The sequence below is a fragment of the Protomyctophum bolini genome, assembly GCF_963924005.1.
Source record: "Protomyctophum bolini genome assembly, chromosome: 24".
In the NCBI taxonomy this organism is placed as follows: domain Eukaryota; kingdom Metazoa; phylum Chordata; class Actinopteri; order Myctophiformes; family Myctophidae; genus Protomyctophum; species Protomyctophum bolini.
Window position 1 is genome coordinate 12,694,904 of NC_137885.1, and position 24,295 is coordinate 12,719,198.

General features: G+C 44.0%; 1 protein-coding gene across 1 annotated transcript in view; it reads left to right on the top strand.

The window, feature by feature from the left end:
- The window catches only part of LOC308311751 (putative E3 ubiquitin-protein ligase UBR7), a gene marked incomplete at both ends in the record, with an annotated part of 33,171 nt that extends 9,286 nt beyond the window's left edge, over positions 1 to 23,885 (top strand). Inside the window, one exon of the mRNA XM_080758535.1 lies at positions 22,604 to 23,885. Within this exon, the coding sequence (XP_080614661.1) occupies positions 22,604 to 23,885 (1,282 nt within the window). The remainder of the gene's footprint in view (positions 1 to 22,603) is intronic.
- Positions 23,886 to 24,295: the final 410 nt, after the last annotated feature.

A 24,295-nucleotide genomic window follows, 5' to 3' on the forward strand; every position in this document is an offset into this window, starting at 1 on the left:
TTTAGAAGTAACAAAAAAGTTACTTTTCACATGTAACACATTACTTTTTGGTTTTAAGTAATATAGTAACTATAGTAACGGCAACTAGTTACTGATTTTCAGCAACTATAGCACAACACTGATAATTGTTCCGTTCAGAACGAGCAAAGATACTACTTTGCCCGACCAGATGTCCAATAATGTCTGGAAATGGAGTGAAGGCCGCGTAATGAAGCCCGGGCGCACAATGTGAGCGTTCAATATGCTAAATGCATGCTCCTCAGTCAGTGCCAGGGCGGAGAGGACCTTCGCCGCAGTGAGCAATTGTGCAATGCGTCTGACGAAGCGTCGCTGGCAGAGTCCTCATTCTCTCTGCACTTGTTCCTCTCTGACAGGTGTTCCTCCTCAGGTCTACAGCTAAACGGAGGAGTGCATCAATTGCTCTGCTGCATTTCCATCCATCTCCCTGGAAGATTTCCCCTGTGGTCGGGGTCTCTCTCTCTCTCTCTCTCTCTCTCTCCCCTGTGGTCGGTCTCTCTCTCTCTCTCTCCCCCTGTGGTCGGTCTCTCTCTCTCTCCCCCTGTGGTCGGTCTCTCTCTCTCTCTCTCTCTCTCTCTCTCTCTCTCTCTCTCTCTCTCTCTCTCTCTCTCTCGTTTCCTCTCTTGATGAGAGCCCCACTCGCAGTGACTGGTTATCCTCTTTGCTCCCCATTGTGACCCGTCTGCTCTGTTGCCTTGCCTGAACGGAATCTTCTAGAAAGTGTGATTGAGCAACTGAGGTACAGGAAGAGCAGGGGATGGTATCCTTGGCTCTTCTATACCTGATGAGGTGAGGGTATAGAGCGCAGATGCCAAGTCCTATACAAAAGCAAGCAGATGCACTCCGCATCGGGGATGATCTCCTTTCAATTAGTGCCGGCAATCAATGCAATCTGTGTTTATAACGTGAAGCACTGTAATTCCAGCAGGGTGCTGGGGGGGGGGGGAAACCCAGCTGTGAATACCAGGGGTGTTGAATGGCAACAAAAAGAAAGTGCTTACTGTATGTGATTCAGTCATCATTCATCTGTCCTCTGCACATTGGAACGTACATGCTTTCATTTCATCACGATTGGTGCAGAACACAGTGTCTATGATGTCATGGACACTGGGCTCACTTACTTCCAGGACTACATGTTGTCTCAGTGAGACAGCCCTCCCCTATCCACAAGGAGGAGCATTATGGTAATTGTAGTCCAGGAAGGAAGTAAATCCAGTGTCCATGACATCAGAGACACTGGGCTCACTGCTAAAATCCAAAATATCTAAAACCACATATTACACACATAAAGACCCCAGGAAAGTGTTCTAAATCTTCTAAATTTATTTGCAAGTTAAAGTGTCCCTTTAACTTATTTTATCAGTCAACTGCAAATGATGTTCCATTTTTTGAGGGCCGCCTATATACAGGTTTAATGTTTGTTTTTAGTGAAAATTAACATCATGCTGTTTTTAACTTTGTAACTATGTTTGGAAAAGTGCTATGGAAAATAAAATCCATTCATTCATAAAAGGCACACGTCCCATCTGTGTTTGTCATCTCAATGCCTTCTCTCGTGTGAACAGACCAGAGATGCTGCTGTGTTCATTTCACAGTTAGGTTCACCCTCATTCCCTTCCATTCCCCATCTAGTTTGCAGCGTGAAGTGCAGGTTCACTGATCTTTTAGTGGTTTTCTGAGCTCAATTGCACCCAAAAAAACTGAACTTTTAACATTCAGCAGATTTTCTGTGGTCTGGGGTTTTCTGGCTCAAAGTGCTCTGATTTTCCTGCTGTTTGTGATGTAAGAGCCAGCAAATCCCATACAGTATATGTCAATTGGATTTGCCAGCAGATGTCACTGTTATCACCGTTTTGACTGTTTTCATTGCAACTCAAAAGGCTTCCAAACCCTCGGAGAAAACAGCACAGCAAATCCACTGAATGTTCAAAGTTTAGGTTTTTGGTGTGTAATTGAGCTCAGAAAACCTAAAAGAAAAACAAAATGGAATGAAGTGTTTATCAATGCAATAACCTAAATAATGATGTCACACATTCTTGTCACCCTTTAACCCCCCCCCCCTTTTTAATCCCTTTTTATTTTTAAGGATTATGTTGTACTTTTAGCTATTGAAAAATAGCAGATGTACAAGCTCATAGCACGGCACTAGATCTGATAGGATGGAAATGGGATTGGATAGGATCGACATTAATGTCCGTAAGAGAGATTTGTCATGGACACACACACACACACACACAGCAACTGCTGCCAAAAAAAAATCAATGACTTCATGAGGGAGCTTGAATACGCTCAGCAAGTTTCATGGCAATATTTGATTTTGCAATATCTTGTGTGTTGGCGTTTGTGGAGTTAATCGTCTGGGAAGCATGAATATATAATGTACACCATAAATGTACCAGCCAGCAGTTTTTGAGATGTCTTGTTTGCGACCAAAGTGGTTTTATACAGATGGTCTAAAAACAGCCAGACAGCCCAATCAGGCCAATTATTCCTCGTTTCCGTTGCGATGCATGTGCCAGTGGGCTGTGCAGATCGAGCTGAGAGGAGCTGCGCACAGTTAGTTAGTTAGTTAGTTACTAACTTATTTAGGGATAACATGGCTGCTATGGTGTCACGTACTGTAGTCTGCTGTGTGCTACAATGATAACATGGCTGCTATGGTGTCACTGTAGTCTGCTGTGTGCTACAATGCAAGCAGATTAATGTAGCGTACATTTCCATTGCTGAAATACAGCTGTTTCTGGGTATCATATCCATGACAGCCCCAAATGACCTCGATGGCCTGAATCTCTCTTTTTAAATGTGGTCGAAAGCAGTGATCAGCTTGCCCGGCATTGCCTCAGTTATTGCGTTACAAAGAGACCAGTGCGTTCGGTACACTCGACATTGGCCTGGGTTATTGTGTTGACAACACGTTGCAAAGAGTGTGCGTTCGGTATACTCCACATTGGCCCTCCCTCCCTTTCATCCTCTTGCTCTGTCCTTCTCCGTCTTTCTGTGAGCAAGGATCTCCATAATTAATACGTGTCATTATATTTTTCATGATTTCTTTTAACTGAGAAAAGGTGGTACATTTTTCCTCAGTTGAAAATTTAAAAAAAAAGGAGAGGAACAAATATTTAGTTCGAGCGACATTGAGTGACAGATGACGTAAGACCTTGTAAGGTGTTTCAGTGCAGTTGCTTCTGGTCTTGATGTAGTGTTTTGGACTGGAGAGCCTCTATGTTTCGTTGATGTTGTAAGTGTATTGTTGTGCGTTGACATGTTTGATGTATTGTTTTGTCTATGTACTGTATTAATTGTGATGTGCCCGAGGACCCCCTCTAAAACGATCTCAAGGGCCGGGCTATCCTCTAAATGAAAATACATTTTCAATATATACAATACAATCACAGCAAGTAGAATTCGGGGCTATAAATACTGAGAAGGACTGAAATCTTTCACCTCCTCCCAGCCAAAGACATTTACTCATGTCAGTGACATGAGAGAGGCAGCTGTGTACTGTAAACTGCCTGTGCACCAATTGTGCAGTAATAACTTGCTCTGTGGAGGGCTTCTCAAACAACCTTCAACATGATACCATATGGGAATGCTGTTGTCATAAAGCTAGAACTAATTACAATATAAGCATTTAGCAGGATGATCTTAGCCTCTTACCCAAAATGGCTTACAGGTGATCACAATCAGAGGTAAATAAGCACATGCTGAGTAATGACCCATGTGGTGCCTCATAGGCTACTAGGTGAAAAAGTAACCTTGCATCTGTCTAAACAACATCCTATGTAAATAACATTTGTCGTCAGAGAAACTAATATAAGTAACAAAAAAAACCACGAGGACAAGATACCAAGATATATCTCTATAGTAAACTATAGCATCTACTGAACCATTTGGGGTTCTTCCCAAGTGTGCCTGGTGACTCCAGAATCTGCTTTGAGAAACAACTGTTCTAATTATAGCAGTATAGCCAAGGTCATGCATGTATTTTCTTTTCATTATTCCATTGAAGCCTGTCCAATTGAGTTTTCCCATATGGTACGATTGAGATTTGTTTGTGCTCCAGTTCCAGTCTAAATAGATGTGACTGTATGGCTAGTGTCCAGTTTGCATGCTTAATACCCCATAAAAACTAAAGCAAATGGTGGCCTATGTTCTAGTATAGTGCAATTCGTCTACAGTGAAAGATCATATCATAGACATACTGTACACAGTAACACCACACAAAAGGTGGACACAATGTCAGCAATGTTGTGGTCAACATTCCTGCAGCACACATCCATGGAAAATACTGCAATCTTTTTCGCGGATTCTGCATCTTCCTGAACTACAGTACAACCTTTTCTTTTTTGTGTTGTTTAAAAACTGAAAAACAGACAGATGTTCTTACTTCAGATGGTGTGTGTGTGTGTGTGTGTGTGTGTGTGTGTGTGTGTGTGTGTGTGTGTGTGCGTGTGCGTGTGCGTGTGCGTGTGTGTTGTGTGTGGCACGTGTGTGAGTGCATGCGTGCGACGTGCGTGCGTGTGTTTTGTAGGCTGTAGAGTTTGATTTGTTGTGTCATCTAAGTTGCAAGTTCATCCAGTTCAACTGGAAAATGTTCAGATGAGGGGAGGAGGACAAGAGGACAAAAATGTCATCCAGGTTCAATTCGTTGTTTAACAACTTCCATCTTCATTTATTTTACACCGACTTAATCTCTCCTTCCCACACACGTCCCACACACATACTTACTGTACACACTGTACAGTAAAAAGAAATCCTCCTCTCTCTCTCTCTCTCTCTCTCTCTCTCTCTGTGCTACATTTTATAAATTCAACATCAAAGCTGATCACATGAACCTGTCTCTGCCATGTATAGCTGAAATGAAATGCCTGTATCTCTTCATCAGGTTTTTCGGGCTCTCATCAAGGCATTAAAAAAAACGTATATAGAGGCTTATAGTTTTGTGTCTGCGTTTGATGTTAACACCCTCTCATATGTTTCTAATCGATACAAAGTTGACATTGCTTGTGCATACAGAGATGAACGCACACACACAAAGACACACAGACAGACAGACAGATGCGTGCATGTACGCACACGTACGCACACGCACGCACGCACAAACACTATTATTCATATTGCTTCCCTTTACCGTCATCACACAAACCCACATCTTAGTGTACAGTAAAATCCTAGAAGGTACTGAGCTTCTGAAGAGATATAAGCCTCTGTCACAAATCTGCCCCGTGAATAAAAACGGACAGGCAGTACATCATGTTACAGACTAGACCAGTTCTTAAGAGGTATAAGAGCATTTTCACCCCACATCTAGCACGTTAGTCACGGACGTCCGGTTACAGTATGTCACACTCTCTCCACTGAGATTGAAATATACTGTAGCAGCCTATTATATTGGATCAGAATGGAAATGCCCTGTCAAGTGTCATTGTGTTCATTGGGAATGTTTGGATTTGTCTATATACAGTCAGTCTGTCTACAGCATATCCTTATATTCTTGTCAACAAGTCTTTAGTTAACGCAATCAAAAAAGGAATGGATCAATCAATCAATCAATATGTATTTCTCTTTTTCTATATAGTCCGTTGAATGAGTTCCTGGGGCATCATGAACATTATCATCATCATGATCATCACAGCACTGCAGTTCACTCAGAATAGTGAGTGAGTGAGTGAGTGAGTGAGTGAGTGAGTGAGTGAGTGAGTGCGTGCACTATGTGTGAATGCACGTGGCTGCACATGCATGCATGTGTTGGCATCTGGACTAATGCGCTGGTCTGCCCAACTAAATGAAAGTAACACTTTGATTGCTACAGCATCGGTGGTGGTGTTACATAACCACTTTAAATTAAATGTTATATTAAACTATATTACAATGACAAGGTAAGGGCCCCTTTTGTTCCACATCAATGTCCATTAAGAACAACAAGAACATCAAGTGCACACCTGGGAAAATAAAAAAATACTAATGAATGATCCATATAACATCTTGTCGTGTATACCCTGTATCTTGTCGGCCACTTAAAACAGGATAAAGAAAGTGCACACGCAGCTCGCAAAATGCGATGATTGAATCGCTGTGTGTGTGAAGTACTTAATAACTTTTTCCAACCATGGTTAGTTGGGGTTCCATCACATTTGCATAGCAAGTCCCAGTATCTCCTTTTAACTCCTTTTAACAGGCTTTTAATCAGCTTCCGTTCTAATCCGACGACACTGGGATAATTTCAGAAAAATGGAGCCCTGGCCATTGCAAAGTCCAGGGCATGTGGACCACAATGATTATTTTGTCCTGAGGGAAGGCCCACAAAATGTCACCAAATGATATTTTCTTGGATGTGTGCATGGCTTTGTTACATCACACATTAGAGGCCTCTTTAGAGTGCATTTGATACAGTGAAACACAGGCGCTATAGCTAGTAGTTTCCTAAGTTCCATTTCGATGTGTCAACGTCCTCCTGGAATCAATTCTCTCCAAGCCAAAAAGCCATTTGGTTTTATATTGTGCATAATCGGGTGAAACGTTGATGAACAATCTCTGTTTGCACTGGCTGAACAGATATATTTTCCCTTTTTCCAATTACTGATTGTGGTGTTAGCAGAGAGGAACTATTCATTCCTCTGAACGTGTGGATATACGGAAGAGTTGGGGATGCACGCTCTCGCCTAATTTGTATGCTGAGCAATGATGAGACATTCTAAGCCTGTTTTGAATTCCATATCTCACTCCCCGAGTCTCATCCTCCCTAACTCAGTGTGAATCCACTACGGCCACCCAGCTCATACATTTTAAAACAAATATTCACTTCAGACTCTGACTTATAGTCTTTCCCAATCATGAGACATGAAAATGAGCAGCAATGTGTTTTAATTTGGTGTATGATGACACAAATAGAGATAGACCATTTTTTCCCTACCAATACCAATACTGATTCCAACTTGTGTATCGGTCGATATCGAGTACCGAATCCGATACCAGTGTGTTAAGAAAATCTCGTATTTTTCTTTCTTTCCTTCAGTTACAATGAGTTGCAATTATAATTTTGCAACTTATAGTTTTGCACCTTCTTTGTGTATAGTGGCTCAAATTCAACTAAGACAGAGCAGTTATTGCTTGACACACAAAACACACAAAGAACGAAAACATATTTTTCAAACGAAAGACACACCAGTTTGGTCACATTTGGGTGTCAGTAGACTGGAACCCACCTATGCTTTCTTTCTATGGCATACAGTAGGCAGTTCCCGGAAGCCTGCCGGAGGAAACTAGACACAGCTGCACTACATGAGACTAATTCATTTGAGCGACAGAGAGAGAGAGAGAGGAGTGTGTGTGTGTGTACGTGAGTGCATTGCGTCAATTTAACAAAGGTGCAGAGTATCAGAAATCAGCAGAGAGTGAACATTTTGCGTATGTCAAATTAAAGTGGACTCGGCCCCAGATTTTTTTTCTCCCTGGAAATAAAAACGTCTGGGTTTCCGAGGCTAGTGGTGTCAGTGAAATAATGGGAGTCTCAAAAGTGAATTAATTTAGCTGCAGAGATGGTAAGCGGACGTCCACACAGTATCCCCGTCCCTGCATGTTATATGAAGTAAACAATGGTATGAGCAGTGAAATGTAGACATTTGCCAAAAGCCCCAGCAGGAAAACAATTACAATTAAGCTTCGCCCCTTCAATATACTGCTCGGAGCAAGAACTTGGAATGTAACAGAACGGATATTTTGGGAGCAGGGGGATATAAAACAGAATAGAAAATATGACATATAATGCTGACAAGCACCACACAGTGCCAGGGGTATACTGTAAGTTACATGAGGGCCATCAGAGGGGAGATGAAACCACAAAGGTTTATAGCTGTGCAGTGTGCGGTGCCTCTGGAGGTACCGTATACACTGCATTCCAGCACTTTTAGATTTAACTCATTTAGGCTTGATGTTTTCTTGAAAAACCCTATGTTTCTATGTCAGTCGTTCCCAAAAATGTCATGTAAAGGACCCCAGAAAATATATGTAATTGGCCGCCGACATCCATCTGAAAATATGTTGTTCCAGGGACCCCCCCAGAAGCAAAGATGTGAGTTAAAAACTTTGGCTCTAGAAAAAAGAATACAAGCTGAGATGAGATCTGCTATTTTCTAACACAATGCTTAAAACACCAAAAGGGGTTCCCGCCCAAAATGGGTTAACATATCCAAGGATTTATAACAATAATAGCATCAGCAGAACTGTGCATCTACAACTTGGTCCGGTAATGCAACAAAGTCTATGTGTGCCAAAGTAAGTGCCGCATTAGTAAAAGCACATAAAATGCACCATATATATATATATTTCTAATATAGGCTATGTCCTTATATTAACTTGTATTAACTTTAGAAAGAGCCAGCCGAGAGAGCTCTGTAACTGCCATATATAATTGTTAAAGCTTTCATTTTTAAAGCCTAATTATATTCCGGTGGCTTTTCAGAGAGAGAGAGAGAGAGAGAGAGAGAGAGAGAGAGAGAGATGGAGAGACAGAGAGAGAGACAGAGTGTGGACCTTGTCAGCCTTGTAAAAAGCAAGGGGAATATAGTCATCAAAAGCCTCCCAGGGCCTTGTTTTATGTTACATAATATGATACAAGGCTTTAAAATTGTATTTATATACTTTTCATTTTTGTTTTCTGTCCATTCATTTGCAGCACATTGAGTTTACTGTGCATGCAAATGTCTAACTTAAATAGCGTGTGTGCGGTGGTGATTTCCATAATATTCCCATTACACACTAAACATGGTGTTAATACAAATCAAATGTGTCATGCGTGTCAAAAAAAAGTTAAATCAAGTTAGTGTAGACTGACAAACATGTAGCTGAAATGCCTAGTAAAAGCTGTTTGTCAGTGTATCGTATATGGAAAAATAATAAACAGTACAGTACAGTACAGTACAGTACAGTACAGTACAGTACAGTACAGTACAGTACAGTACAGTACACCCACTATGTACTGTGATATTGATTGTTTGCTCAAAAGCCCCCGGAGGAAGGATGACCTCGACCTAATTCGGCAGCTGATACTTAAGGTGCTGACTGCTGAGCGTTAGCAGCTGTACACCTTGGGACTCCTACTGTCAGAGGGTTGACCTTTAATGACAACAACACAGGACCATATTCGCAAAGTGCCAGCAGCGGAACCTCCTATACTATACCTCCTATATATACGGAGGCTGAGACGCACGGAAAATACATAAATAAATGAATAAAACTTTGTTATTACACACTATACCCATTATCCTGTACTGTGATTCTGACCGTTTGCATGTGCTAAATGCTCATTTACACATGAGGCAGGTCAATATAGGGGCCAATCCCCCCCCCCCCCTTCCCCCCTCCCGGAGGAGGCCTATTCATCCGGGGATATTAAATGTCCTTGTGGTGATGTTGCGGTAAAAACATCACAGCCGCAGGCATGACACACATGAGCTATGACTAATGTCACACACTGGTACTTTTAATTTCTCTCTCACAGAGACGCACGCACTCACGCACGCCACACATGCACACAACGCAGCTTTTCGATCCAGTCTCAAACTAATCCACAAAATGTTAATAGTTTTGACAGGAGTGCTTACAAAGCCTCAGCGGAAGACGCAGGGCTTTTGGTGCTGACAATGAGCAAAAAGACATCTCTGTCTCACAGACATCACACGTGTCAAAATTGCACATTTCTTCGCCTCGGGTACAACAGTATATAACCCATTTCGACCTGAGATCAGATTCTAAAATCTTCTACATCCTGACAGTTTTCTGAAAAAGCTATGTTTCTATGTCAGTGGCTCTCTTTTTTTAGCTTTTTTTTCCAGCTAAAGCATAACATAATGCACCAAAAAGGGGTTCCCGCCCAGAATAAGGAAGAGATGAGGCGTACAGCTGCGGGGTCACAGTTGAAGCATGCAGCAGTGGGCTGATTACCCGTTTAAAGAGCACCCAAAATGACCATTTCTTAGATTTTAACAAAAACAATTGTCATTTGTGATAGGAAGCTAAACGTTTAGGAAGCTGATAGTACAATTTGCTCATACAGTATAGTCTTCTGGTTTCAGAGCTTTCTGCTGTTTCTGTATAATTATTTCTGTGTATGTCCAGATTTCCGGGCAGAAAATAAATATTTGGTGCTACTCATTACATATTAGCTCGATATCAAGTGTCAAGGGCATATCTAATTCATATTTACGCTTGTTACATATAGATTTGTATTAGAGATCGTGGTTTCCATATCCCTGCTCTTTCTGACGAGTATAGAGAGACAGACAGCAGCCAGCAGCAGGCTCCGTCGCCCAGTAGACCGGTTCACTTCCGTGTTCTCGAAATGTTGGGGTAAATATAAATATGCCATGCATGACATTGTGGAATTGTGGCATTCTTTTTTACACCTGCAACAGCTATTTTTTATTTACTTTTAGAATTCGCATTTCCTCCGAGTCCACACACAGGTGGACAGCTTTTCTGTGGCGTCGATACAGAATATGACATGCCCGCTCCACCCCACCCCCTCTCCCCTCCCCCACAACAACGGATAACCACGCCCACTTTAGATGTTTCTTTTCATATCTGAATTCTGATCAATAAAAAATGACGGGGGGGGGGGGCGACGCGACCCTGTAAAAGTGTAAAGAGAAGACACTATTGTGAAGGTGTTCACTATTATTGTGTAATCTAAGATGGAATGAATTGTATAATATATTGCTCTTATAGCACATGCCTTCACTCGTCTAAATGGAAATGATTCATCTTCGGAACCAACTAACTGGACACAATTTTGTGAAGAGTTGTGAAGGCATGCAGTGCCAATGCACACCTCTAGCTCTGAGCCAACTCTCTCGCCACACTGTTGGATAATCCCGGCAGGACTACAATCTGAGAGAGAGATAGAGAGAGAGAGAGAGAGAGAGAGAGAGAGAGAGAGAGAGAGAGAGAGAGAGAGAGAGAGAGAGAGAGACAGTTCCCCCCAGACAAAATGTATTAACTTGAAGACTTGCAAGCTAAATTCTCATTTTCTTTGTGGTAATGAAAAAAGGCAGTGGGTGTGTGATGAAGTATCACCCATGGTATTTGTTGCTATTAGTATTATTCAGCCTTGGGCAGACCTAAATCTTCTATACAGTATCTCGCAGATATATCCGTTGGCTATGCACACTCAAACCCACTGACAGAAAAGATTCTTCAATGTCACCTGCTGGCAACTTCTCCAGTCTATACTGACACGTGAGTGACTGCTTAGTGCTTCAAGGTCATCCCTCTCCCTCTCCCCCCCCCTCCCTCTCTCTCTCTCTCTCTCTCTCTCTCTCGTACATGTCTTTGCCACCAGCCAGCCTCTCTCACTCGCACGTACGCTGCACGCACACACTATCCCCAGTGCCAATTTGTTCCGATATCTTGGCAAGGACATGGTAAGGCTGACTCATCTACAATTGAGCCGTCATCTATGTCTGCAGGCTTGTGTGTGTGCGTGCGTGCGTGCGTGCGTGCATGCGTGCGTGCGTGCGTGCGTGAAGAGCCCTGCGGGAATATATTGCTCAAGAAAGCTTAGCTGGTTACATACACAACAAGTATACTGAGGTTTAAGAACACAGAGATACTGCTACGCACCACAGAATAATTGAAAGCCCTGCATGGGTTTCAGCACACTGGCCACTCGGCCAGATGTCGGAGAGACGGCTCCACCCTCCACATTTGAAATATGTATACTTATGTCCACATAATCAAGTACAAAAGAACATAAACACTGCCGGTGTAGTTAATAGGAATACAGCCTGTTACAATGTGCCTATAAGGCGGGACATGTTACTTACAATGATTCATAACTAGTCAGATCTGGCCCAGAATATAAGCTATATTATTTCAACTGGTGAAGACCTAAAGATCATCCCCATATGGGCTGTGATCTGGCCTAGTCCTGAACGTCACCGGAGGACGTCGTCATGACGTCATCATGACGTCATTTGGCTTGCTGGGGGACAAAAATGAGAGACAGAATGGTCCGTCCGCAGCAGGGAGACACGCAGTCTTCCCTTGCAGTCTCAGCAAGCCGCTGCCTTTGGTGTTGTGCCCATAGAGGCGACATCTATGGCATCAGTCAGTGGAAGTTGGTGTTCAAGTCCACAAACAGTCATAGTTGCTCTTACAGAGATACTGCGGTCAGATATAATATCCTCTGAGAGAGCCACAGCCTCAGAGTTAGACAACCCCACCCGCTCCAAGGTAACTTCGGCCCAACAGCCCAGATCATTTAGACCACACACCGAAGCCGGAGGAGCGACTGTCCAGCTTTCCACTTACGACGTTTTAGGTCCAAGATCAGAGAAGAACGTGCAAGAAGCTCTCTTACATTCTAGTCACAATTGTTCAACGTATTCAAGAGATGGGAGAGCCTCATAGCTATATATATACCCATTCAGACCACCCTCACGTTTACCGTGAAATAAGATGTCACGACGTGTTGTGTGCACGTTTTGACCAGTCCATCAGTCAAATCACATATAGTGACTTCAGTGTACATTGGACAAAAGATGTTGCACCTTGGCCAATGCCATTACTCTGACGGGCTCCAGTTTCATAATAAGTGGCAGGGGCGATTAAATGAAGTCTGCTGGAGTACTGCTCAGAAAAGATTTCATCGACTGTGATCTTTCCATTCACCTGCCACATTAAACTTCTGTCTCGTGACATGAACTTTAGGGGGTTTATTGCACATCGTGAAGTCAGGTATTGTATCTGTTTTAGAGGTACGAGGTACGACACACACACACACACACACACACACACACACACACACACACACACACACACACACACACACACACACACACACACACACACACACACACACACACACACACACACACACACACACACACACACACACACACACACACACACACACACACACACACACACACACACACACACACACACACGTCTAAAAAATGTCTTGTGGGAGCATCTGGGCAACAGACAGGCCTATTAGCCCACAGGCCCTCGCAGTGCCAAAATAACAACGGCAGCATATGTCTGCGTAATAATTGCATTAATGTTGTACAGTCCTCTCTGCGGGGTGTCTGTGGTTGGTCGAGGACTCTTAATGCTTAATGCTCGTTCTTGAGAGCATGAACACGGGACGTTTGACGTCAGAGATCTGGCCTGGAAACCATAAAAGTGACACAGGCATGCAGCAATATCGATATATGGGCATACCAACAGACGGGTATCACATAATCGGATGGGGTGTGCTTACATTTCATTAACATTCCCTGGAAACAATATATCTACTATTATTTCCAATTCAATGCCAGGTAGCTATGCAGGCAAAAACAAAGTACAATGTACAGGCACAGACACAGACACACCATTTGCTATGCACGCACACTGCACGCTGCGCAACACAGAAACATCCAAATCCCTGAAACTGCACATGTAAACATCCCAATGCACGTAATGAGGTATGCACGCACGTATGCACGCCACACACACACACACACACACACTCTGCCTGGTGGACATTCATTAGGATGCAGGGGTAATGTGGTATAAGGGATGACGTGGTTTCAGCCAAACTAAGACGAAAAATGTTCGTCGACTACCTTTTTTCACTGACAAAAACTAAATGGAAACTAAATGAATTGAAAAGTAAGCTATGATGACTAAAACTAAGACTAAATATACGGACAATTTCAAATAAAAACTAGACTAAAATGTTAGGAAGGGACTAGTGGACGAGAGATCCAGTATAAGTCATTTTACACTCGGTTGCATGCTGAAAATAGCAGATCTAGACACGTTGTGAGCTTGTAGATCAGCTATTTTCAGCAAGTGTAAAATCAGCCATTACGGTGGCATCAAGGCCAGCCAAAATACATTTAAGTCGACTAAATCAACTGCAGATTTAGTCCACTAAAATCGGATGACGTTTAGCCGACATAAACTTAGACTAAACACTAAAACATTCCAGGTGACTAAAATGTGACTGAAACTAAATTTAAACTATTCAAGAGACTATGACTAAAAGTATATAATAAAAATTTGCTGCCAAAAAACAACGCTGAGATTTCAGCAATGGAGGAGAGGTGGCAGAGCCGTTGCCCTGCTGCTGAATTCAAGATAAGCCAAACACCTCGAGAGGCCAGATTAGAAAGCCGGCCATGCTGTGCGAGTCCTGGACCAGAGTATAGCCAAAGTTTGCACGCCTGTGGATTGGCTGTGTGTGTGTGTGGATACAGCGCGTACACACTGTACTGTGTCATGCTTGTTATATATGGGGCACATGTTGAGTATTAGATCGCATGTGACGTGAGAGGAATGCTGATATATGTATATGAATTATTTAAGCTTATAAAATAATCCGTCCTTTAAGTCAAGCACCATAACTTCCATGCGGCACAAAATGTCAGTGTCCTGTCTGTGGGCAGAACACTTCAGCTCGGTGCTCACACTCATACGTCACTCTACATGCAGGTTGGTGAAATCACGCACTCCAATGGGATCTATGCACACACGCAATTTCGGAAAGAACTTGGGCCCCTTCCTAACTTACTTCACAGGTGTTACTGATGATACTATAATGAAGGCTCTGTTCCATTCTGGTTTAAAGGTCCATTTGTTTCCATTTGTACACGCTCAGAGTTATGGGGATCCTTGAAATTAAAACGTTTGATAACCACTGCACACTAAATGGAACAGAGCCTTTATTAGTTTCATTGGTAACACCTGTGAAGGAAGTAGGGAAGCGGCCCGGAAGTAGGAAGAGTTATTCTGTGTGCATATAGCCCAATGTGGAAGAATAACCATATACTCCACCATTTATTATAAGTCTTTGTTGGTCAGTAATTTCTACATCTCCATGAAAAAAACAAGAATTAATCACAGTGATATAATGGTCAGGTGAAAGAAGCTCTGTCTCCGTTGTGTTCTCCCCCATATTAGTATGATATATATCTGGTCATCCCAGCTACCAAGATGTTAAAAGTAAAAATATTTAGGACGACCGGCAATGAAGGACCGGGAAGTCTGGCGTGACATTGTGGAATCCATGATCTCGACCGCGGTTGATGATGATTAGTAGTATTATTATTGTTTCATTAGTAATGTGTATGTTTGTGTGTCACAACCTTGCGCTTTGTGGCCGTTTGCGTGTGCTGTCTCCGTTGTGTTCATGTCGTCACCTGATCTAAAATAAAATAAAGTCTAGTGTCTGGCAAAGCATTGTGGTCCTGTGCTCTGTGGGCAGTAGTTAACCAAAGCACTGCTTGGGTTAAGGGTTTTGAGTCCCATGGGTGCATGACAGTGTTTGTACCAACAGTCAGACACCATGCTGAATACTCTGCAGCGCACAGCCTAAACAGAAAGATCTAGCCAATGTTTTATTCACTCCAGTGAGTGAGTGTAGTCACTGTACTGGCATGAGTGTACAAAATCTTTGACAGACATATACCAATGTGTGTGTGTGTGTGTGTGTGTGTGTGTGTGTGTGTGTGTGTGTGTGTGTGTGTGTGTGTGATTGTAATGAAATGTTATGTATTATGTATGAATTGGTCTCCTGAGGTAAACTGCTCCTGTGAAATGGCTCCCAGCCCGTGTGTGTGTGTGTGTGTGTGTGTGTGTGTGTGTGTGTGTGTGTGTGTGTGTGTGTGTGTGTGTGTGTGTGTGTGTGTGTGTGTGTGCGCGCGCGTGCGTGCGTGCATGCTGCCTAAAGGTATTTTCAGATGGAGAGCGACACAACTCCTGCATTCTGGCTTTGAATACACAGACAATTACTCCGCAAGTATAAACGGCAGGTTATTTATGCCTGCTTTAGGCTGTGTTGTATCAAAGCATTGTCCTGTGCGTTGCGTAGAAAGAAAGTTGGCCACAATCAGAGCTGGATGTATGTGCGTCAAACAAGCAGGAACGTGACAGTTTCACAAGAGTGCATCCGCCTGTCAGTTTGCCTGCACCTCCCCATCTACCAGAATCTCATTGAAAATTAATTATACTACTAGGCGCATCAGTCGTTTCCCGTGTGAAAAGAAAAGTGTACGTGCACGTGTGCGTGCTTGTGGGAGAAAGTGCTCGTGTCTGAATGATGATTGATTTGGTGATTCCGGCTTGTGCACCGCGTCTACTCTACGCACGTCGAGGAACAAAAATTCAGTCTCCATGCCCTTCACTGCTCCGTCAGTTGTCTTTCATGACGGATCACCCACCCTCCCTCAAAAAGGTCATTTGATGTATACTATAGTATTAAGGAAAACATTGCATTTGCATTAACATATTTGACAAGATGCTTATAGAGCGCCAAAGTCCTGACGTCATTCAATGCTCATCCCCTCCATTCCCCATGTTCACGGAAGTATAGGCCTAATTTCTCTATGAAGAATAACATGGGGTGATCTTAATATCGTTTGCTATGAGCATTGTGGTGCAAAAATAAACAAGCTGTCTCTGCGTTAACTTCCAGGCAAGATCTAATTCATGGACACTTAAAGTGAAACTTAGTTAGTTAGTTAATAGTTATTGGCGTGGCCTCCTTTACTTATAGCCTTGTTAGCTGAGACTCTGGAACTTCCAGATCTGGCAAGATCTAATTCATGAACACTTAAGTGCATGTTCCTCCATTCATGTTCTGCATTCAAAATGTCCCTTAAGTTGTTACAGCACTAAAGTGTCCTCTGAATGCAGTGCTGACGTTTCCTATGCTGCTGCCCACAGGGGGCAGCGATGACACATTTCTAATTCACACAGTTTAGTGTGTGTGTGTGTGTGTGTGTGTGTGTGTGTGTGTGTGTGTGTGTGTGTGTGTGTGTGTGTGTGTGTGTGTGTGTGTGTGTGCGCGCTATTGGCTCTGAGACTTCATTACTCTGCAAACTAAACTGGGGCATGCTGAAATGCGTAAAATACTGAATTATGTATCAGATTTGCCTGAGTGTCAGTTTGGCCGAAGGGAGAGTGGCGAAAGAGAGATGCACGCTCGCACACACGCACATGCGCACACACGCACACGCACACACACACACACACACACACACACACACACACACACACGAGTGCCACCAGATTTGTTTCTCATGGCATCGCTGACACCATCTAAAAGATGAGAGAACACACTTAGCGTTAGCACCCTAAATGTGGCCATGTATATATGCACAATATACAATGTCTGAATATAATCCTGCAACAGGCCCGGCGCCACGGGGGGGCAAAGGGGGTCTTTGCCCCCCTAAATCAACCTCTTTGCCCCCTTAGATCAAATAGTTACAGACAAAACAATGGTACATTTCCAGGCATTCAATGAAATTCTATTGCTTGAAAGTAAGGAAGCCAACGAAATTGTGCGCCTCTGCCCTCTATAGATATGCAAATGTGGCGCATTGTCTTCATGTCCAATACCTGCACCCCGATTGCCCCCTCTGTCATTTCATCCTGGCGCTGGGCCTGTCCTGCAATATCATGGGTAGGCTACATTATGCGAGCGCACACGCATGAGGCAAAAAAGTCGTCAGCTTGACATTTTCTACTCAACTCCCATTAGAGTTTGACAGTACTGGGAGCGGCTCGTCAAACTCCACCAAAAAATTTATCTTCAGACCGAGGAGGAAAACGGCAGAATCAGAGAGCTCCATCGTCTGCTCTTCATCCTCCCCTTTTTCTTCATTTCCTCTCGAGAGACTACTGCTGACATTTTGAGATGAAGTGTGTCACCGTCACACGAGAGGGAGACAAAGAGAGAGAGAGAGAGAGAGAGAGGGGAGGAGTTGACAGAGTGCGGAAATATTCAGCAGAGACGTGCCTCCCACGTGGACACATGGCAGCTCTCATCGAGCTCCGCTGTGACCTTTTGCCCCACTGATAACGTGCCATCGAGCGCCGACGGGGATTTCCACACGTGTGGTTACAGTATAGCCACATGGCAGAACGGACCGAGACGAGTTCAGGGTGATTACAGTGTATTCAACCCCGCTAAAAGATTAATTAGCACTTGTAATTATGAGCTTATAAGCATTCCAGGCCCATAGGTGGCACCACGTAGAACGCTCCTCGGAGGACCGCAGAACACTGAATAATATAGTCCACTTGCCGGAATGTAAACCCAGACATGTTGAGTACACCAAAGTTTTATGTTAGAAATGTTGAGTATGGGTCCCCAACATGTAGAAACTTGGATTCATTGGGCTAAAAACTTTAAAAAAACTTAAAATACTAAGTGGCTATGGCCGAGACTGAAACTTGTTTTCTGTTTTATAACCATATATACCGTCTATTTAGTGTTTTGGTACAAAACTGTACAATTGCAATTTAACCAAGTAACCTATCACAACTACATGTCTGACAATGACACATATATACGCTACATCTATGAGCCTATATATCACAACTACATGCCTGATGATGACACACATATACGCTACATCTATGAGCCAATGGGCTAAAACTGGATCCGCCCTACTCCTCCCCCCAATACACAGCAGTCCCCCCCATCCAGCAGTGTTGATTTCATCGACTAATACTATGACGAAATATGATCATTGACTATTTTTCACTGCCACTGCCACGAAAACTAAATGGCAACTACATGTAAGACTAAATATATTGACAATTTCGTCAACAAATAAAAACTAAAATGTTAGGAAGGCACAAGTGGACAAAAGATCCAGTATAAGTAAGACACAAGTCATTTTACACTCGGTTGCATGCTGAAAATAGCAGATCTACAAGCACACGCGTTGCAGCGCGACGCGTTGTGAGCTTGTAGATCGGCTATTTTCAGTGTAAAATCAGCCATTACGACACCATCAAGTTTTGCCAAAATACATTTTAGTCGACTAAATCAACTGTAGATTTAGTCGACTAAAATCTTATGACATTTAGTGGACTAAAACTAGACTAACACTAAATAATTTCAGGTGACGAAAATGTGACTAAAACTAAATGAAGTTTTATTCCAAAGACTATGATTAAAACTAAAAACACTGCCATCCAGGTTCCATCCCCCAAACAAAGCCCAATGCAATGTGGTGTATTCAAACCTCTACTACTAACTCTGCAGTGGTGAGCATGTAGTATTTGACCACACGTGCCACCCGAGCACAGTGTAATAAAATGCTAAAATTATCGGTGGCGGTGGTTCAGGGGTAGAGTGGCCGGGTGGCAACCACAAGGTTGCCAGCTCGAACCCAGGCTCCCCCCAGAAAAACTGTGTCAAAGTGTCCTTGAGCAAGACGCTGGACCCCTAATTGCTCCTGATGTGCAGGCTGGTGCCGTTGCATGGTTTCCGCCGCCATCGGTGTGTGAATGGATGAATGTAGTGCACAATCTATGTAAAGCGCCTTGGATAAAGGCGCTATATAAATGCACCATTTATCAGTTATCATTGTATTCAAGCCGGTGAAGTTTGTTTTAGCTTAATTAACCCTTTGAATGAAAACTCCTTTTGTCCCTGTCTGTGCAAGTTGGATTCTTCAGGTTGCTATGACAATTGCCTCGGATATGACAATGGCTTCATCAGTAAGCTGTACGTCGTCACGTGACTGCAAGAGGTAACTCTATATATACACTGTACCTGCACCTAACCTAACCATCCACCACCCTTACTGCCGTTTCTGCTACAACACCAATTAATACAATCCATTTTGAAATAGATGCAAAGTTCTGCTGGGTTTGTTCATCACCGTTACATTACTATAATGTGCCGTGTTCTAATTATGAGTGCTTCTTTAGCACTAGTCTGTCCGTGCGTGCGAGCCTTGTTTCATGCTAAAGAGGCTTCCCGCCTACTCTCTGTTGGCATTCTTTTTAGATAGTGTTATCGAGGCAAACAAATAGACGAGAAAAAACAACTTAGTTAACTTTCAAAGCACACACAAAAAAGTAATTTTTTAAAGCTTCAAGATTCAAAGTGTCTCTTGAAGTCTGCATGGATGGATAAAACAGACCTTCATTTTTCCCTCTGTCATTTCACAACAACAGAGGCATAATGTGCTGTCTCGATCTCAACACAGACTACCTCCGCTGCAAAACCCTTTGGCGTCATTTAAATATGGAGAGGTCTACTTCTACACTCTCAATAATTGAATAATGACAAGAACACTTGACAAAATTCCATCCGGTCGCATCACGGCACTCGTCTAGAATCTCTAGGTCAGGCAGAACGAAAAGGTCCAATTATTTTTTCTTAATATATTTTTTATCCCACAATTTTGTAACCCATTTTTCACCCCTGTGTCAATCATCTAATGTGATCCTGGGCTCTACACACCCTCCACCAACCTAGTCCCCATATATGGGGGACAAGGGGAGAGCAACGGACTTGAACTCATGCTTCCTTCATGCCTGAGTGTCCAAGTTGCTCCTTTACACCTGACAGGGGGGAGTTTCCCTGGTTGGACGTAGCGCGTGAAAGGAACACGTTATTCCAACCAGTTCCTTTCCCCTCCATCAGGCGCCCCGGCTGGCCAGGGGGAGGCAGTTTAGTGACCAGGATTACTGCATGTTTTTTGTGAGGGTACCTACCCTAGGGGACACGGGGGGAACATGCAAACTCCACACAGAAAGGCCCTTCCGCCAACCCCGCCTTCGGGTATGGGCACTGATGACGCGGAGGAGGAAACACGCCGCCAGCACCCACAGCGTCCCGAGCGGGAATCGAACCCAGGACCTTCTAGCTGTGAGGCGACACAAAAGGTCCAATTATGATCAGTTATAGCAGACCTGTCACATCAGGCACCGGACGTGGCTCATCACAGGTAACAGACCTGCACACAGACATCGTGCAACAGGAATCCAACCAGGGTTATGCTTCGGCAACATCCTATACATCACTGCTCTGTCAGTGCGACGCGTGCATGTGTGTGTGCGCGTGTGTGTGCGCGCGTGTGTGTGAGAGAGAGAGAGGAATCAGCTCTGGCTTCATCCATCCTTCTCAGGGCACTGAGCCAAAGAGGAGGGGGGGATGAAGGGGAAGGCTTCAAGAGAGGAGAAACATTTCAGGGCCATGGAGGCTGACAGTGTCATTGCTTATTTAAAACCCGCAGAGACACTGGTGGACTCACTGCAACAAGAGCATCGGCGTCCCATCTAAATCACAATGAGACGATGAGGCCTAATCAATCAATTTACAGCAACGAAAAAAAGGAAAAAGTGATACATAATATTGTGTATATAGCGTTGTAATGAAACCTCGTCTGCTTGTGGACGACTGTGGTTGGCTGGTTTTGGCAGCCTGCCTGCCCCTCATATCCCTATGAGACTATAGTCACTATACCTCCCCAGGTTGTTGCTGCAAATAGAAAGACCACGTTCACAGTTTACTTTCACAGTATAAGATACTTGTGGAAAACAATCGCACTTACGAACCCGACAAATAGCGACGTGACAAGTTCCACCAGAGTCATTAGACAGATATGTGCTTGTGCCTCCGAGGAGAGAAATCTCCATCAGTGCCACCATCAAAATGTGCATAATCTGAAAGTATAAAGGTGCACTCAATAAAGGAACAATCTCCACCAGGAGGCATATACAATACCCCGCAAAATTGTACGCAGTCAAATGTCTACCGACAGCCATAAAAGCATAGTAGAGCATAGATCCCATTCCAAATGTGTATGTGGGTTTTGCGGGGCCCTGGGTGGGTATATAGCAGTGTTGTTTTTGTCAACTAAAACCTAGACGACTACCTTTTTTCAAGAGATCCAGTATAAGTAAAAGACAAGTCATTTTACACTTGGTTGCATACTGAAAATAGCAGATCTATAAGTGCATGCGTGCGTGCAGTATGACGTCAGTCAGAAGTATGTCTGGTCTGTCAGAATGACGTCAGTCAATAATTTAGGCTTAATTCAGAGCGATTTACAATAAGCAGGAACAATACAAGTCAATACGTCAAATACAGAGAAATAGTCATCAAGAATCATAAGCAAGCCCACAAACCTAATATTTATCTAACCGTAGATAATATTATGTGCAGTGAAGCGACGATTATACATTATAGAGTGCTACGTGTGTCTACATAAAGATCTAAATTCTAAATCTAATAAAATGCTAAATCATAAAACTAAGTTACATAAATTCAGCCTTTGCATACAACTGTAAGGGCTTCGAGGGCTAGTGCAAGTATACGAGTCAGAAGTATACGAGTCAGAAGTATACGAGTCAGAAGTATACGAGTCAGAAGTATACGAGTCAGAAGTATACGAGTCAGAAGTATACGAGTCAGAAGTATACGAGTCAGAAGTATACGAGTCAGAAGTATACGAGTCAGAAGTGTGCCGTTGCACACTCTTTGGCCAGGACGACTTTGCTGTGTGTATTCCCCCCATCTCTCATCCTGTTTCCTGTCAACATACTGCATATATATCAATAAGAGGCTAAAAAGGCCCAAAAATATATTTAAAAATAAAGTGTGACGTCAACGTCATACAACATCAGTCAGAAGTATCATGACAATCAGAAGTATGACTTCAGCAGTATAACGTCATATTGATGACATCAGGGATCTCGATATATGGGCAAACACATTGTGTTGGTTTCATATATGATTTCACTGAACCCTCTGGCTCTGCGTTCCCTCCCATCCCCCTCCCCGTAGTCCAGATTTCTACACATGCGTTGCTGTGATGTCGAGGAAGGCGGCGAAAGAAGAAACGGTTACTATGCTGGAGGTTTTAGAGAGAGACGAGGAGCTGGAGAAAGAAGCTTCGGCGGTCTTAGGAGGATCGGACCACGAGAGATGTTCCTACCCACAGGGCTACGTGAAGCGCCAGGCCTTGTACGCATGCAACACGTGCACACCGGCACACGTCGAACCAGCGGGGATCTGTCTAGCCTGCTCTTATAAGTGTCACGACGGTCACGACCTCTTTGAACTATACACCAAAAGAGACTTCCGTTGCGACTGTGGGAACAGCAGGTTCGCCGACCTGGAGTGCACACTGTATCCAGAGAAGCAGCAGTTGAACGGCACTAATAAATACAGTCACAACTTCTTTGGGTTATACTGTACCTGCAAGAGACCTTATCCGGACCCAGAAGAGCAGGTGGAAGACGAAATGCTTCAGTGCGTCGTCTGCGAGGACTGGATTCACAGCCGGCACCTGGGCTGTTTGCTTCCCGACTCCGATGAGGGGACCCGGGAGATGATCTGTGAGGTGTGCATGAACCAACAGTCTTTCCTGTGGACGTACGCTGCTGCCCACCTCCAGGAATGTTCAGCTCCCGTGAGCTCGGAGCAAGAGAGGGAGGCGAAGACGGAGAGTAGCAGAGGGAGGGCGAAGAAAAGGGAGGTGAAACAAGCCGACGGACGAGAGGGGGAGGTGAAGAAAGAGGCGACGAAGAGAAAGAAGGAGAACCGAGGCACGGCCTCGACTGTCCTGCACGCCAGAGAGCAGAGTGACTGCGCCGAGGTTCCCGCGTCCAAGCGAGCTCGTCGGGGGGAGGCGGCGTGCAGGCTGAAAGAGCTGAAGACCGTCGGTCGGGAAACCGCCAAATCAGGAGCCGTGTTCTGGCCACCTGGCTGGCGATCCAAACTCTGCTCCTGCGTCTCCTGTCGGGAGATGTACTCCGCCGCCGGAGTCGGTTTCCTGTCGGACGAATCCGACACCGTCCTGGCCTACGAAAACAAAGGAAAGGACGACGATCCCCTCGGCGACCATGACCCTCTGATGGCGGCGCTGGACAGCCTGGACCGAGTTCAGCAGCTGGAAATGATCCACGAGTACAACGACATGAAGACAGAGTTGAAGGAGTTCCTGCAGAGGTTCGCGGCAGACGGAGACGTCGTGACCTCCGATGACATCCGGCGGTTCTTTGAGCAACAGCAGAGTCGAAAACAAAGCCGCTCCAATAACCCAGGACAGTTCTACTTCAGCTGAACATCTGGAAACATCTGGACACTGCATGCGGCCGGAAACCGGCACAGCTGAATTGTCTGTATAAATGTTAACTGAACAGTTCAATCTGTAAGACAGTTGTTTTGATTCTAGACCCGTTTGGTATACGGGACCCCATTTGACACGGATGGACGGTGCACAAGAACTTTTGGGCATGTTGTCATGTTTAGAAATGTATAACACTAGATTTTCGCGGGCCCGCTCATTATATACGGTGGCTTGCACCGGCAAACCTGTATGTCTGCAGGGACATTGTGATTTAAGCCTAGTGGAGGGATGATTGCTCAGTGCTTCATATGACCTATAACATCAGTCAGCTATGACCTCAGTTTTCTATGATGTAGGACTCCAAGATTCAGCGTGATCACAGCAGCCCCTTTGACATTCTAACA